At 34.3% G+C, this 17,568-nt stretch overlaps 1 protein-coding gene across 2 annotated transcripts in view; it reads left to right on the top strand.

Moving 5' to 3' along the window:
• PPP4R1 (protein phosphatase 4 regulatory subunit 1) overlaps nucleotides 1–17,568 on the top strand; it is a 70,542-nt gene that overhangs the window by 30,312 nt on the left and 22,662 nt on the right. For both annotated transcript variants that reach the window (XM_063076978.1, XM_063076977.1), the window contains exons 5-10: nucleotides 6,786–6,928; nucleotides 7,425–7,571; nucleotides 10,201–10,308; nucleotides 10,448–10,513; nucleotides 11,175–11,333; nucleotides 12,552–12,679. In XM_063076978.1, the coding sequence (XP_062933048.1) occupies nucleotides 6,786–6,928; nucleotides 7,425–7,571; nucleotides 10,201–10,308; nucleotides 10,448–10,513; nucleotides 11,175–11,333; nucleotides 12,552–12,679 (751 nt within the window). The remainder of the gene's footprint in view (nucleotides 1–6,785; nucleotides 6,929–7,424; nucleotides 7,572–10,200; nucleotides 10,309–10,447; nucleotides 10,514–11,174; nucleotides 11,334–12,551; nucleotides 12,680–17,568) is intronic.

The raw sequence follows: 17,568 nt of genomic DNA, 5'->3' as shown, positions 1-17,568 counted from the left end.
GAATGGAAAAGTTAGTGTGATATGACTCTTTAAAAGATTTCCTAGGTAAATTATCAAACCCATCAGTAACAAGATCTGTTACTAAGACCTGAACATTTTATTTTATTATTATTATTTGTCTTATAAAGAAACAAATTTATTTCTAACAGGTTTGGAGTCTGGGAAGTCCACAGTCCAGGGGACACATCTGGTGAGGGCCACCTTCTTGGTGGCGGCTCTGTAGGTCCTGAAGCAGTATAGGCAGTCACATGGCGCGAATGGCAAGAGCTGATATAGTAGGCACATTTAGTTTAATGTTGAAATTTCTCAATGAAACAAATTTAAGAACATTGTCTTGCATCTGTCTTGCATCATATATGTTAATATTTGAGGATTAATAAACATTTAAAGGAAATAACAGTAAATTAAAAGAGATGGAGTGGACTGTAGATTTTTTTTAGGCAAATATAAAATGCTTTCTTTCTATATGCTTTTTCACTTGCAAAAAATGTTAATCACTCATTTGTAAAATTAATGCTGGTTTATCTCCAAGGTCAATATAGAAGGGTCTGCTAAAGAAAGATAAATTCAATTTGAGGCTTAGAAAATGGTAATAGTAATAGTGAGGTTTTCCTCAGTATATGCTTTATTGTGGTAGAATATACGTAACATAAAACTCACCGTTTTAAGCGAATATTACATTCTAAGCATATTTTTATGCTTGATTTTACAAACAATCCAAAAATAAATTTTAAAAGTTTTTCTTTTTTCCTGTTTTCTCTCTCTCTCTCTCTTTTTTTTTTTTTTTTTTTTTGGCGGCTGGCCAGTAAGGAGATCTGAGTAAAACTTTTTTCTTAAATCTTTTATCTGTTTATTAAAATATGTTTTCAGTCTCTAACAAAGATTTTCGGCATGTTAGCAAACCTCATCTTTTAATTTTTAGATGAGGTTAGCTTTTTAGTAATCAGTTCGTTTTATGGGAATATGTTAACTGACATAAGCCTTAAATATTTTGAATTTTCTTGTAGGGTGAAAAGAGCATTTGTAATTGCTCATGTACATATACTTGTTCTATAATGGTTTTAGGAGGGTCTCAGCAAGTATAATTTTTGCTTATATTTTGTGATTTCATTTAAGTTGTAGCAGTGTGAAAGAAATAACTATTGTGGTTATTTCCTTCTTAGTAGAGACAGATATTCTTTAGAAATTTGTATTCATTTCCTTTTACCTGTTTGCCAACTCTGTTGTTTTTTGTAGATACATATGTGTGCCTATGTATTCATACAATATATATATATATGGGGTTTTTTTGGTGGCTGGCCAGCACAGGCATCCGAACCCTTGACCCTTGGTGTTACAAGGTGGCGGTCTAACCAACTGAGCTAACCAGCCAGCCCTATTTTTTAAAATACGTTTTCAAGTTCTCATGATAAATGTCTCTATTGATATTTACACTTTCCATTCATTCAGTATACATAAAACAGTGCCCACTCAATGGCAGGCTCTAGATTAAGTGCTAGAGCAGTTATTAAGATGAGTAAGAATTCCTGTCATCGCCCATACTGGCCAGCCACCAGAAAAAAATGAATTCCTGTTATTGAATTAATAGTTTATATGTACAGTGGGAAGAGTTTACATATCAAGGGGGAAGGTTGGGGCTGGCTTCAAAAAGTTAGTGACATTTGTGTTGGATTTGATAGAAGATGAGGTGCAGAGAGGAGGAGGAGCAGATGCAGGAGAGGAAAGAGGTTTTGAGGCCTGAGGAGTTCAAGGTGGTGTCCCGTTTGGTGGACACGAGGAATCTGCTGAGCTTCCAGGTTAGAAAAAGGATGTTAAATGGGTTGATGATATGCCATGCTGGAGTGTTTTTGTGATTTATAACAATAATGTAGCGTTACAAACTGATGATGAGAAAGATGGGTGACAGGAACACTAATTAGGAGGCTGTATTAATTGTCATAAGGTTGAGTTGTTTGAAGAAATTGAATTGCTGGGAGTGATTGCAGAGCTGCCTCCATAGCTGAAGAGGTTGCCTCTGAAGTTTCTAGCTTGGTGGGCTGGGCCGATTTTGATACCCAAATAAGACAGTGACTATTGAATAATATACAAATCTGAAGTGAATGGCTGTATTTGTCCTCCTCAACAGATAAGCAGCTTAGAACTTTTAAATCTTTCTTCTGTCTTTTATCAATTTTTATCTTGATTTTTTTATTCCCCTAAATTTATCACCCACTTTTTAATTTAATTTAATTTTATATTATTTTGGCAGCTCGCAGGTACAGGGATCCAAACCCTTGACTTTGGCACTTTTATGTAGTAAATGCTTATTTAGATTTACTACTAAATTTGCTAGATTTATTTTTCCTCATCAGTTTGTCTTTTATCCCACTCTTTCCTCATTCAGTTTCCTCTGAGAGGACATCTGTTGACAAGGGTATGGCAGTGACATATCCTTTTTACTTTGTCTGAAATGTTATTTCACCGTTACTCTTATTTATTTCTCTTTTTTTGGTGGCTGGTGGGTACAGAGATCGAACCCTGGACCTTGGTATTATCAGCACCATGCTCTAACCAACTGAGCTAACTGGCCAGCCCCCACCATTACTCTTAATCATTTAGCTAAGTGTAGAAATCTAGTTAATAGCTTTAATATCATTCCATTTCTAACTATTGTTGTTACTGTTGAGAAATCTGCTAGTCTAATTTTGTCTTTGTAGATATTCTTGTTTTTTCTTCCTGATCACCTTTAAAATCCTTTTCCTTGATGATCTGCAGTTTCACTGTGATGTGTTTAGGTACATGTTTATTTTTATTTTACTCAGAATTTGCCCTGATTCTTGAATTTGAGGATTCTTGTCTTTCCATCAGATATGGGAAATTTAAGCCTTCAATATTTTGAATACTACCTCTTCTCCATCTCAAAATCTTTTTCTTTTTAAGCTTATTTTTTATTTGAGTAAGCATTTTTCACATGGTTGAGAATATAGAACTCTTGTTAAATAAATATATGGTATTTTCCATGGTTTTTAACTGTTCTTCTCTTTCAGTCCTTTCTCTCCCATCTGTGCTTTGGTAATACAGAGTTATCTGCTACTGAAGTCTAACCTGCCATCTAACTGTTGAAGTTTTCATTGCTTTAACTCCATTTTTTACTTTCAGGATTCTTAGGTGCTTTGTTTTCAGATCTTCTTTCTCTTTCCCTATTATCATGTTCTTTTTTAGTTATATTTTCTTTCAGTATGTCTTTAAAATAGGATGTTTTAAATGATTGAAACCTCTAAAAATTGTTCATAATAGCTGAAGTGCTTGGTTTTATGATCCTTCTGTTGTGTCTTAACCTTTTTGCTACTGAAGGATCATTTCCTTGCTTTTATTTATTGTTTTGGATTATGAGTTCATCTGATTTTGAGTTGTTCTACCAGGCTCAGGGTTGTTATCAACTAGGAGTAAGTAATTTTATGTTGATTTCATGTGTATGTATATGTATGTACATATACGTTTTTATGGTGGGGGTGGGGGGAGGCAGTTCTCAAATTATGCCTGGATGTGTTCATTTGGAACCCAGACCAGTTACAAATATGAGGGGTCTCCAAAAAGTTAATGGAAGGATTTGTATTATCTTTTGATTCCATTTTTCCATGAGCTTTTTGAAGTGCCCTCGCATATACCCAGGGTTACAGAAATAACATTTGAAGCAGATTTCTTTTGGTTCTTTTCATATTGAGTATAACATACTTCAGAAAGTACATAGACTATAAACTTATAGCTCCATGAAGTTTCACAAAGTGAAGGCTCATGTAATTAGTACTCATATCAAAAAGTAGAGCTAGCATCCCAGAAACCATCTCAGTGCACCTCCTGATTTCTGTCCCATCCCTCTTCCCAAAGGTAAGCACCATTTTAGCCACTAAAAGTGAAGGTTAGTTTGCCTGTCTGAACTCTATATGGGATCATACTGAATGTATTTTTTTGTGTCTAGCTTTTTTATATTTCTGAAATTCATCCATGTGGTTGCATGTAACTGTATTTATTGACTTATATTTAATTTTTTAAAATTTTTGACCAGTAATCTGTTGTGTGTATATACTGCACCTTTTATATCAGTTGTTCTGTTAGTGAACATATATCTGGATTGCTTCCAGTTCCATAGGCTGTTACTGCTTCTGTGAGCCAAGGAGTCACGTGGAGCACAGGTGCACACATTTCTGTGCGTATATACAGTTGACTCTTGAACAACATAGGTTTGAACTGCACAAATGCACTTACACATGGCACCCACATAAATGAAGTACCAACTTTTCATATGCTTGGGTTCCACAGGGCCAACTACTTAACTACTTACCTGACTCAGGGAGAGTTATACTTGGATATTTGCTGCCCCCACCCCCGCAATGTTCAAAAGTCAACTGTACTTCGAAATAGAGTTACTAGGCCTGTAGGATGTGCACGGATTCATCTTTGATAGATATGCTGTAGAGAATTCCAAAGTGGTATAACGATTATTTCAATCAACAGTGTATTGAATTCCTGTTGTTTCACATTTTCACTAACACTTGTTTATTTTAAATTTTGCCAAAGGGGAATGGATGGGTATGTAGTGGTATTTCATGTCGTTTAACTTACTTGTGACTAGTGAAGGTGAGCACCTGATTATGTGCTTATTGGCTATTTGAGTATCTTCTTTTTTGAAATGTCTGTTCAGTTCCCTTCCCCTTTATTAAAATTGGCAGTTTTTTTCTTATAGATTTGTAGGAATTCTTTATTCTGGATATGAGCCTGATGTCATTCATGTGTGTTATAGGTATCTTTTCCACCCTATGGCTTGTCTTTTCACTCTCTGCTCGTGTCTCTCAAAGAAAAGAAGTTTTTTATGGATAGTGCTATTTGTGTCCTCTTTGATAAATTTTTTCCCACCTCAAGAGACATGAATATGTTTTCCTACATTATCTAATTTAGAAGATTTATTGGTTTTTGCCTTTGACATTTAGGTCTGTATTCTACGTGGAATAGTTTTCTTTAATTGACAAAAATTGGGTATATTTATTGTGTGCATCATGATGCTTCTGAAATTTATTATTGTGTATAATATGAAATGGGGGAAAAGTTTCATTTTGTTGGTTTCTTTTTTTAAATATGGGTAGTAAGTTAACACAGAACCATTTATTGAGAAGACCACATTCCCTTTCCACCTTTTAATAAATCGGTTGTCTGTACGTGCATTGATCTGTTTCTGGACTCTCCTTTTGTCCCATTGGTCTATTTGCCTAAGAAGGGCTTTGAAGAAAGAAAGGTGCCGGTCTCATTCTTCAGTGAAACTGTAACTTTTGTGTCCTCCTTTTGCTTCAAAAATATATGTAAGTGATTAGGTCAGTGTTAACTTAGCAAATTCAGCGTCAGTGAGGAAAAGTATAGGCCTATTTGTCTGTTTTAAAATTAGATTTTTGTTCTTCAGAATAGGAGCACTCTATTTTGTTCATGTTAACTTCATATGGCACAAAAGTGTAATAGAAATTCCAAATTATGGTTTGTTGATAAGATTCTTAGCTTTGTAAAATGCTGGTATATTTTCTGCTGATAGCTACATTAATTTCTCTTTGTTGAAATTCCAGTGGACACATTCATGCATATTTACCTTAAGGTAACTTTGATAATGAAATCATTAATAGGTACCAAGGTTCTAATTAGGTCTGACGTAATGACTTGTTACTGATATCCCATCATGTAGGTATGTGTTTCAGTCCCTTGCATGTCTTCTACGAATTGCCTATTTGTATCTTTGTTTTCTTATATTCATTTGAATAATGGTTTCTTTGTATAGGTTACTCATTAATACGTTGTTATATATGTATTTTCTCCTAGGCTGTTTTCCCTTTTAACTTCAGTGTGGTGTCTTATCTAGAATGAAGTTTGTATAAAGTGAATTAGTTGGTATTTTAGTTAATTTTTTTGTCTTGTCTTCCCACCTCAAGACTGAACATTTCTTTTTTTTTTTTTTTAATTTTATTTTATTTTGTCAATAGGACTGAACATTTCTTTTAATGTTGTTTTAGTGCTTTCGATCTTTTAAAAGAAAACAAGTTTGGAACTTTATTTCAGCTGGAGTTTATATATAATATGCAGTAGGAATCTTACCTTTTTTCCTCACATAACTAGCTGGTTTTCCTACCATTATTTGACGGTTCATCCTTTTGAAACCCAGAGATTTGAAATGCCATATTTCTCACATTTAAATTTGCTGTGTACACTTGGGTCATTTCAGGTGTTTTGCTTGGTTTTTTTTTAAAATTTATTTGTCTCCTTTAACATTCATTTACTTTTTTAGTCTTATTTAAGTCTAATTATAAGTCCTCTATTCATTGACTATATTGAGATTAGGAACCAGTCCTTTGAGTTGTCCTAGGAGATTTTTAAATAGTGGAGTTTATAGATAACATAGTATTGATGTAAAAAAACCAAAAAACAGAAGAACAAACCACGTCATAATACTGATGTAAATACCAGGGAAAATGTTTAACCCTAGCACAATGTAGCACAATACAGGTGAGGAATAAATTTATTCATTGTGAGAAATTACGTTCTCAGTGCATACTATGAATGATAGAAGCTTGGGTTGGAGGTAGGTTTCCCCTCTCACTTATGGGGTTGACCTGTGTATAGTTGGGAAAAGGACTGCAAAGTTAGAGAACGTGGTTGTAAAGTCCTTTGGATGCTGAGGATGAAAGTCCAATCTTCCTAGTCTCAAATTCAGGTAAAGATTTTGCTGCTGTGGGAGAATATGTTTGCTCACGTTGCTGTTATTTCACTAGAACCAACTGTGAGAGCGGAGCTGATGGAGCAGGTGCCTCATATTGCATTGTTTTGTCAAGAAAACCGGCCTTCAGTTCCATATGCTTTTTCCAAATACTTACTGCCTATTGTGGTTAGATATCTCGCAGATCAGAATAATCAGGTAAGAGTTCCAGTTACATGTTCTTAAAGGAAATTTATGTAGTGTAATGTATGTAGAATGGCCTAGCTTAAGTGATCTCATTTGAATGTTTTTTCTAATTTTGTTATTCTGTTTTTCAAAAATGAGTAGCTGCCTTAGACAGTATGTGTCGAGAGTCTGGCAAGTCTAAGGGGTCTCTTTGATGCCATTACAGACAGTGCTTAGTAACTGTATGCTCACTTGCACCCTCCTAGGTGTCCCTCACAAGGTTTGGTACTTTGTGACACATCTTTTGCAAGTATGGCTTTTGTGTTCCACTTACCTGTTCTAACTTTCTGCCAAGTTCTCTTTTTGTAGTAGTAGAACAAAACAGCCACAAATATTTATCTGCAAGATTTTGCCAGTCATGGATTCCTTTAAGTTAAGATGAGAAGTCTTCAAATTTGTAAAAGTCAAGTGATAGTTTTATTATATCATGTATATACTTTGTTTATACTGTTTTTTTTTTTTTTCCTAGGTGAGGAAAACAAGTCAGGCAGCTTTGCTGGCTCTGCTAGAGCAGGAGCTAATTGAGCGATTTGATGTGGAAACCAAAGTGTGCCCTGTCCTCATCGAGCTGACTGCCCCAGACAGCAATGACGATGTGAAAACGGAAGCCGTGGCTGTAAGTAGAATGCCATTTTCCCATTTAGGCAAAACTCGAGTGATAGGAAATGCTCATTAAATGTTAGACTGGTTTATCTTATTTAACATGTATCTATTAAAGTAGCCATAAATTATTAATTTTGAAATATAATGCAGGGCTAGAAGAGAACATAAAGGCTTTACAAAGGAAAAGGTATATCTTTACACAATAAGAATATAATACCTAACTGTAAATTCATTATTATGTCAAAATGGGAAAATAAGACAGTCATTACCAGTGCAGTAAAACACCCTGTATTGAATGAAGAAACATTTGAACCCCTTCAGTTGCTATTGAGCACTTTTCTTGGCTCCTGTCCTAGATAGTATGGTCTTTGGGGGAAAGATAGTGAAGTAAGTAATTTGGTTATGATACCAATGATGATTATTAGAAGACTGCAGATTTTTAAGTCATTATGCATATAACAACAAAGTTAAGCGTAATAGTAAGTTTTCTGGGGGGTTTTTTGACATGGTTTTTGATTATTTGAGAGCGATCATAAATTAGGGCATGATTTGGAATATACAGTTGACCCTCTTTATCTGTGGGTTCTGCACCTGTGGATTCAACCAACTGTGGATTGGGGAAAAGATTGCATCTGTACTAAACATATATAGGTCTTTTTTTTCTTGTCATTATTCCCTAAACAATACAGTATGATAACTATTTATACATGGCATTTCCATTGTATTAGGTATTTTAAGTAATCTAGAGGTGATTTAAAGTATACAGGAGGATATGCTTAGGTTATAAGCAAATACTATGCCATTTTATATCAGGGACTTGAGCATCTGCCCTGGAACTAACCCCCCATGGATACCAAGGGACGATATAGAAGTATCTATTGAGGCTCACATCTATGGTTTCTGAGTTCACATAATAGGAATTATGATAGTAAATTAGAAAAGTGATAAATGTGTCTGAATTTATTCAAATCTTATTTGGATAGTGAGAGTTCACTATTTAAACCTAAAGTGATGTAATTGCATCTTTGTTGATGTAAAAAAAATTCACACCAAATTTTATAGTGTTGCTTGATCATCATTAGTGGGATGAGTTTCTTTCCCTTGAAAATTTTTTTGATTCCATTAATTTATTTTTAGATACTCAGTTACCGGTTACTATTAATTTAGATACTTTTTTCAGTAATATTTTTATTGAGGTGAAATTCACATAACATGAAATTCACATAGCATTTAATACATTCACAATGTTCTTCAACCACCACCTCTGCCTAGTTCCAAAATATAGGGTTTTTTTTTTTTTTTTTTTTTTTTTTTAATTTTAGAAATTTCTCAATAACAAATGAGTTTTGGTGTAATTGTTGGTTCATATTGAGCAGAGTTTAACTTGCTCCATTATAATTTTTGATGAGATTTAAATTGTTAAACATTATAATAAAAAGACTGTGTATAGCTACTAGTAGGAAACGCATGGCTCTCTTACAATTGATTTATTTTGTCATGTTTTGCATTCCCTGGCTCCCAGTTGTTCTCTATCTTGGGAATAATTTATTCTAATAAATTTAATTGTGCTAGATTAATGATGCAGTAAAACTTTGGATCTTTTACTAGAGCTTGGTGATGCTTACTCAAGAAATAAAACTGGCTTTGGGATTTAGAAGATGTGGGGGCGTTATCCCCAGTTTTGATGATGCTGGGATTTTGATAGGGATTGTGTTGAATCTGTAGATCAATTTGGGGAGAATTGCCAGCCTTACAGTCCATGCACGTGATAGATCTCCATTTAATTAGGTTTTTGATTTATATCATCAATGTTTTGTAGTTTTCAGCAGAAAGATCTTGAATGTATTTTGTTAGGTTTCATGTTTATAACATTATTGTGAATGATCCTGTTTTTAAGTGTTTTCAGTTGTTTATTGCTAATTTAGAGAAATACAATGGATTTTTGTTTTCTGACATATATCCAGCGTCCTTCCTAAACTTGTTCCAGTAGCTTCTTTTAGATTTCTTGGGATTTTCTCTGTAGATAAACTTGGCATATATGAATATAGAGAGTGTTCTTTCTTTCCAGTCTGTATGCTTTTTACTTTCTCTTGTCATATTTGCATAGTTCAGGAATGGATACAATTGGTAAATGATGACAGACCATCAAATTAATTTCTATACTAAATTTGGGGGGAATGTATTTCATTAACAGAGGGCTAGTTTGCAAGTAAGATAATCCTCCCTTTTCCTGGTACTGTGTTAACTGAAACGTGCATATCAGATCTGCATCCTTGGTTTCTTTGGAACCTTGGCCTTGCAAAACCAGGACATGGTTCTAGTATGCATGAGCTTCGTTAACACAGAGCTTTGGCAAGGCAAGGTACCTGTGTAGTCTTTTCTTAGCAATACAGAAGTCCTAACCCCAGATCCTTCTCAGAGAGAATCTTTCTCTTTGAACAGTCATCATTTTTTCTTTTTTTACTGGGAAAATGTAGTGTTGCGGAACTTTTTTTGTTTTTTTAAGCTACCAAGCAAAATGATTAAATAAGATGGAAACTAGACAAAAATGAAATTTTTCCTTATATATTTTTGTTATCAAACTTAACTGAAAAAGCCTTAATTTGATATTTTCAGTGTGTTTTTGTTGTTATTTCTTTTAGATAATGTGCAAAATGGCTCCCATGGTTGGGAAGGATATTACAGAACGTCTTATACTGCCTAGGTTTTGTGAGATGTGCTGTGATTGCAGAATGTTTCATGTTCGAAAGGTATGGTAATAGTCAGTTTTTTCCTGTTTCAGAACACATAGTTCTAACAGTTATGAATGGATGTGTGAAATTTAAAAGATTATTTTTAAAGAACTCTATATGTAGTATTTTGAAATGTCAATGATGCTTTTGTTGTCAGGTCTGTGCTGCCAATTTTGGAGATATTTGCAGTGTAGTTGGCCAGCAAGCTACTGAGGAAATGTTGGTAAGAATCACAGATATAAAGGAGTAAGCACTGTATTACAAAGTTGTATATAAAGTTTGAAATGCATATGTTTACCCCAAAATTTATTAACACAATCCCGTGAATGTAAACCAGACAGATAATAATGACTTTGAGTTTAGGAATTTTGTGATCTGGGCACTTGAATTGTGTTTTGATAAGGATAGTTTGTAAAAATACGGCTATGTGTGAGAACCATTGATTCATTTTTACCTTTTCCATTTCTGTTAAGCAAATGAATGCTTATTTATTCAATTAAATCTTTAATTTTATTGTAACCCTCAATTATTTTGGTGCCTAATAAATCTACTGCAAGTTAATTTTAAATAGTACACAGGAAGTATAGCTTGATGAACAAGTTACTTACATGCTTAAAGAGTCTCTGAAATTATGTGAAATGAGTTCAGATACAAGTTCTTGGATAACGTTTAAGCTGTATTTGTTGGGAGTGTTTTTGCTTTTGCACAGTTGGTTGGGTTATGACTTAGATATTATTTATTTAAAATTACCAAGTTGTAATACTAAATAGGTCTTCTACTTTTTAAGAAAATCCAATATTTAAAACACTGTGAAAGCAGAAAATGAAAGAGAAGTAACTACTGAAGCCTATTTTGTCTAACACAACCCTATCCTTCTTGCGTAGCTGCCCAGGTTTTTCCAACTTTGTTCTGACAATGTGTGGGGAGTCCGGAAGGCCTGTGCTGAGTGCTTCATGGCGGTTTCGTGTGCAACATGTCAAGAAATCCGACGCACTAAATTATCAGCACTGTTTATTAATTTGATCAGTGATCCTTCACGTTGGGTAAGCTTTTGTTTAATTATCATTTTTGTAAAACAATACATTTGAGTCTGTTCTAAAGCAAGCATGATTTTGACTTCATAATTTAAGAAATAATTTATAATTTAAGATAGTTTATTGTTCAGACCTTTAGGAGTAGACAGTAGAAAGACTACTACTATATTTACAGTTTGAGTTTTTTGTAACTGAGCAACATTTCTTTACAAATGTGAATTATATTGATTGTTATTCTGTTTGCGTGCTGTATTACATTAATTGAATTTTAGATGTTAAGCCAACCTTGCACCCCTGGAGTAAGTCCAACATGGTCATGGTGTGTAATTCTTTTTATATCTTGCGGGATTGTTTAGTAGTATTTTATTGAGAGTTTTGTATTCATTTTATAAGACATACTGGTCTGTAGTTGTTTTTTTTCTGATGACTTTGCCTGGTTTTATTATATGATTTGTGGCAAAGTCAAGGTTTTAGTAACATACCAGTTTTTCCATCATGGTTGCCTTTGTCAGATTGTGTCCATCCTTACTTCCTCTCATAAAAACTCTCCGTTTCAAATGTTTTTTAAAAATCTTGATTCAAAAATAATACAGAAATATGACATGAAGTAAAATTCTATAACCTCCTTTTACCCTCAAACATGAGATATTCTTTAATAACAGTATATGCTTCCAGATTTTTGTGAAATATATTTTTAAAGTCCATATTATATTTCTGATGGAATGTATGTACTTCTGGTACATCTGTCTTGCCACCTTGTGGTGAATTATCATCTTTCCTACCTGGAAACATTAAATATATTTCTCTCATTTTGTTGACTTTATTACTTTGTGTTTTCTATTTGGCTTTCTTGGTTTTTTTCATTCTTTTTGTTCTTGAGACCACAACAGGATTTTCTTTAGTTTTGTTTAATGGAGATGTTTTGTAAGATCTCATATTCAGATTATCATGGTTTAAATATTTAAACCAGGATTAAAAGATTGAATGTAAAAAAGAGGAAATAATTTATAAACATTTAAAAATTCTAGCTGAAGAATGATTTATGGTTCTGAATCTGGTTTTCTTTTAGAAAAGCTTTATTACTATCCTAAACATACTTTGGTATGTAGAAAGTAGATTATTAAATATATATAAATATATGTAAATGTGTGCATATATGTACGTGTAACATATATTAAAATGATTTCTTATTTTTATGTTTTATTGTTGCACTTTTTTTCTTCCTAGGTTCGCCAAGCAGCTTTTCAGTCTCTGGGACCTTTCATATCTACTTTTGCTAATCCATCTAGCTCAGGCCAATATTTTAAGGAAGAAAGTAAAAGTTCAGAAGATATGTCAGTAGAAGACAAAAATAGGTATAATTTTAAAATATTGTTTTCCAATTTTACTGCTTGAGAACATCATTTCCACTATTTTACAGTAAATGTTCTTTTTACTATTTCTCTTGAATATAAAAATTGGTAAATATTTTTATAGAGTTTTATCTTAAGTACATTTGTTTGTTAAGCGTCTTTTTTATTAGTCACATTTTAAGTGAGAAGGTGCATGTAACATACACAGATTGATGCCTGGCACAGTGACAGCTTTGAATGTAGAGTCTCTAATTTTTTAATAAGTTTATTTAACAAATTATTTATCTAGTAAACCATTTGTTGATTTGGAATATACAGAGTAAAGGTTATACAATTCAAAGGGTTTGTTCTTTTTAAGTTTGTTTTTAAGGAGTAAAGCCTAATTTAGAAATATGTTTTAATATGTAATCCATTTCTGACAATTATTTTTCCTTTCAGTCAGTTAATTTAATTGTGAATCTTGGATTCTCTGTCTACAGAATGATGATTGTAATCTCAATTGAAGGTGAAAGCATTTTAATGATTAGCACCAAATTAGTACACTTATTAACTAAAATATTTTTAATCTATTAAACTAATAAGACAACCAAATTTTTAAATAAAGCTTAAAGAGTCAACTCTGATTTTTGTTTTTAAATTTTTTTGTGTTAAAGTTTTCCAAGTAAATTTTAGTTAGAATTTATTATAACATATACTTAGGGAAGAAAAGGATTCAGACCTAACTTAGTACATGAGAAATGTGCATAAACTTTTACAATTATGCACCTGAAATAATTTTAGTACATGTTTCTGAAAAATTCCCTGCTGTAATGTTTGAGTTACCATAGTATCTTGTCCCTCCCTTGTCATGATGCTAATGGACATTTTCTTCTATAGGTCTTGATACTGTGATATTTGCTTTCTTGGTGTTTTGATTTGGCAGTTCTTCCTTTCTTCTCTGCTGCCTTGTTTTACCTTTTTGCCCGTTCTCCTACTGTCCTGCTGAATAGCCAAACAAACCTGAGGTACTGTTTTTTGTAAAGGAAGAAAAATCACTCTAAACCTGTCTTCCTAGCAAGCAAAGTCTGTCAGTTCTTTTGAAAACAGCTGCTCCAAGGAATTTGACAAAAATGATGATGGGGGAAAAATGTTATTTTTCATTTTTGAGGTCAGCATACCTTTTTAACTGTCTGTCTAAGTGTTCTGAAGACTGTTAAATAAGTTTTACTAATTTTTAAATCTGGGATGGGTCTAGTAAGTGAAAGTATAAATTTACAGCCAGTTATATAGGAAAGGGGATCGCACACTTTGTATAAAAAGCCAGGTAGTAAATATTTATGTTCTTTGTCATAACTACTCAACTCTGCCTTTGCAGTGTGATAGCAGCCATAGACATCACATAAACGGGTGGGCTTGGCTGTGCTCTAATAAAACTTTATTGATAAACAGTAGGTGTGGCTATCAAGGCCATGTTTGCTGACTGCCGGTATATGGCATTATTGGAAGAGCTATTTAAAGATATTTTAATTCCTTAACTCTTCTTCCATTGTAATGAGGTGGTATGTCTTCTTGCCAAGTCAATACTATTTGTGGTGTTGGATTTTTCACTATATTTTTAGACTTTATTGAATTGTGTTAATGGTGTGGTGGAGGGAAGAGAGAGTTCCTAACTAACGAAGGAGTTGTGTTAAATATTATAAAAGCTTTTGCATAGTTTGACTTCCTAGCTTCATAAAAATAGTCCTATATATTATTAAATCTCAGAACCATTAGTTTGTTTGCCCTCTCTTAAAACTGCACTGGCTTTTGTTTCTAAGCTGTATTAAAATTGATGTGGTGTTATTTAAGATTGATTTATTGATTATAAAAAAACTAACAGAGCACCTACTATGAACCAGATACTGTAGGTAGAAAGCTAGAACTTGGTTCCTGTTCTCATGGTCTTCTCAGTTTCCTAAAGTTCAGATTTCTCAAATATCTTACAAAGTAAGCAAATTTTTGGCAATATATTTCCACTGCTATTTATTTGTTGTATAGTGTTTCATCTGATGCTGAAAACATTTGCTATCACTTAATATTCTTTGAAGCATTTATTGATAAAGAACATCTGGCTTTATATGTGAGACTTATTTTTCACTCACCCTGGATCAGTCTTCTTTGAAAATGCTGATAAAGACTACTTTCAGAAGGAGAGTTGGACATTCAAATTTGCATTTTGAAATTCTGTAAAATAAACATTCTCTTTCATATTTGTGAACTGATTATATTGGTCTCTGAATGTGCTAAGCTCTTTTGTTTCTGTCTGCTTTTTTGTATTTGCTGCTCTCTGTTTGGGAAGCTGTCTTGTTTCAGCTGTCCCCTCATTTAACAAAGCAAGTATCAGAATGTTTGCTGTCTGTAAACTCACTATCTCTAAAAATCTTTTCCTGTTCTTCCCCTGGAAATACAGAGCTTTCGTCTTTGCTGTCTGAGCACTAGAATTAGAGCACTGATTCTTGATCCTATCTTTTTAGTTATGTATTACATGTATCACCCAGTAGACTAGAAGCCCATCCAGTGTTGAATCTAGTTTTTTATCTTTGTTTATACTAACACCTTCACTGGGCCTGGCACATACTTGGCATATAATAAATCTCGAATGAATTATTCTAAAAAAATATGGATTCGATCTCAAAACCCTTAAATAACTGAACCACTTGTGCTGGATTTTGTCAGTTTAGGTTCAAGCCAACTGTATGAAAATAAAATTGTTGTTAGCACAAATTTGGAAGTATTTCACTAGTGTTAAAACTTCACTTAGCTAATTCTCCATACTTGGGAGATGTGTCCTGGAGAGTTTTCTTTGCTTTCATCTCAGGATGCGGTGCTTCTTAAACCACTTGTTCTGCAAGCCATTTTCTCCTTGAAGTATTTGTACTCAGTTTTCTAGGTCCACGGCCTCTAGTTAGAAACTCTGAAGATATTAATTGTAAACTTATGTAGGCACAAAAAGAGACAAGGTTCTTTTTGAGAAAAATTTCTGGCCTACCCTCTGGTGCTCTTGTTACCTGCTTCTCTTGGGAGATAGGATAATTCTCTTATTATGCAGAATCACAAGTCTCCTCAATTTTCAAAATAATGTTTGTCTTGTATGTAGAAGTTTGACAAGAATATCAGAATTTTGGCATTTAGCAGCTTGATATTGCATTGACTGTTACCCATCTCCAGGAAAAATCAGAAATCAGAGAATTTATACTTTTGACAATTTGAAGCCATGCATACAGTGATTCCTCCCAGAATTTAATACTAGGGAAAACTTTTTGTGTGTCTTTTAGTTTTCTCGTTAAAACCATACTAAAAATTTTAAGTTTGGACAAACTGATAAGTTTGACTTAATTTGCTGCTAAGAATGTTAAATTTTAATCTCAGCACTAAGGTGAGATAGTGATCAAGGAATCTTAAGTCCCTGGAATTAATGAATGACCTTTTAGTCAGGTTCTTTTGTGTGTATTTTGAATGGAAGTGTCTTAAAGTTTTCGGGTGGTGATGAAGATTCTTACGAGTTTTACCCATTTGCTCCTCCCTCCCACTTGCTGAACATTATCTCATTATTGTAACTTAAAATTTAGATTGAATGATTTCAGAAAAATTACAAAAATACCACAGAGAATCCCATATATCCTTCCTCCAGATTTTCCAGGTACCAGTATTTTACCATATTTGCTTTATTATTCTTCTTTTCTGAACACTTTGAGAATAAGTTTTAGCCATATTCTTTTTACCTCTAATACACTTTACTGTGTATTTCTCCAAAACATAGATGTTAATACAGAACTATAATTCAGTTACCAAAAGTAGGAAATTAACATTGATGCAATACTATTGTCTAATCTGTAGACTTCATTCAGATTTCACCAGTTATCCCACTAATATTCTTTGTAAACAAAAGGAAACAATGATATATTTTCAAATAAGGACAGAATGATTGGGAAATCATACACATATAGAAGTCACATTTATTCTGTTTTTGAAGAGCTCTTTTTAAAAATTAATTAATAATTATTATTTTACATTCTGAAGGTGATGTTATGGAGCAGTGGGAGGTAGGGGTAGGGAGGCAGGGCAGACCATGACTGGCTCCTTCACTGGCCTGGTTGTGGAGGAGGGGGGTGGGTGTGGCTGAGGCCCTCAGCCCCCCACCCTGGCTTGGGAGCCTGGGGGGCTTCTGGTGGTGGCTTGGGCGTTGCTGGACATCAGGGGGTGGGGCTGAGGCCCTTGTATCCCCCTCCAAGCCCCCCCAGCTTGAGAGCCCCGGGAGGCTTCTGGTGGCAGCAAAGTCCTCACCAGGCTGGATGTGGACATGGCGGGATGGGGCATGGATGAGGCCCTTTGGGCTCCCCTCACCCCAGCTTGGGAGCCAGGGGACTTCAAGCTCTTTTGGTTTTATAGGTGTTCTTTGGTGGTGTTAGACCTTTACTGGTTAATATCAAACTTTGTTTCTGATCTGTGTGTTTTTTGTTTTGTTCTGTGTTGGATTATTTGCTGTTCCCACCACTTAAACTCTGCACTGGAACTAATTTGTTGTCCTTTGCTTACTTCTAAAATGGGGGAACTTCCTGTGTGAATCAGCACTTGAGTCCTGTGGTTGAGCTAAATTGCTGCTTTGCTGCTGATTCTCTGGGGAAGGCTTTTTGTGCAGCTCAGGGTGTAATTGTTGGCCTTGTAAACACTTCCAGGTCTTGTGAGATCCAGTACACCTGGGTTGTATGGAAACTCTGGCCTGGGCCTGAGACTTTTCAGCAAACTATACCCCCTGCAGTTCTGTATTCCTGACCAGAGCTACACGGTGTTCCTGCACTGACTGGAGGGCAGATCAGCTGTGCATGCTGTGCCCCACTGGTCCCGTCTCCCCCACCCTCCCATTCCAAAGACTT

This window comes from Cynocephalus volans, chromosome 13 (genome assembly GCF_027409185.1).
Source record: "Cynocephalus volans isolate mCynVol1 chromosome 13, mCynVol1.pri, whole genome shotgun sequence".
NCBI classification, from domain to species: Eukaryota; Metazoa; Chordata; class Mammalia; order Dermoptera; family Cynocephalidae; genus Cynocephalus; species Cynocephalus volans.
The sequence above is the reverse complement of the archived record's forward strand: the minus strand, read 5'-3'. Positions and strand labels throughout refer to the sequence as shown.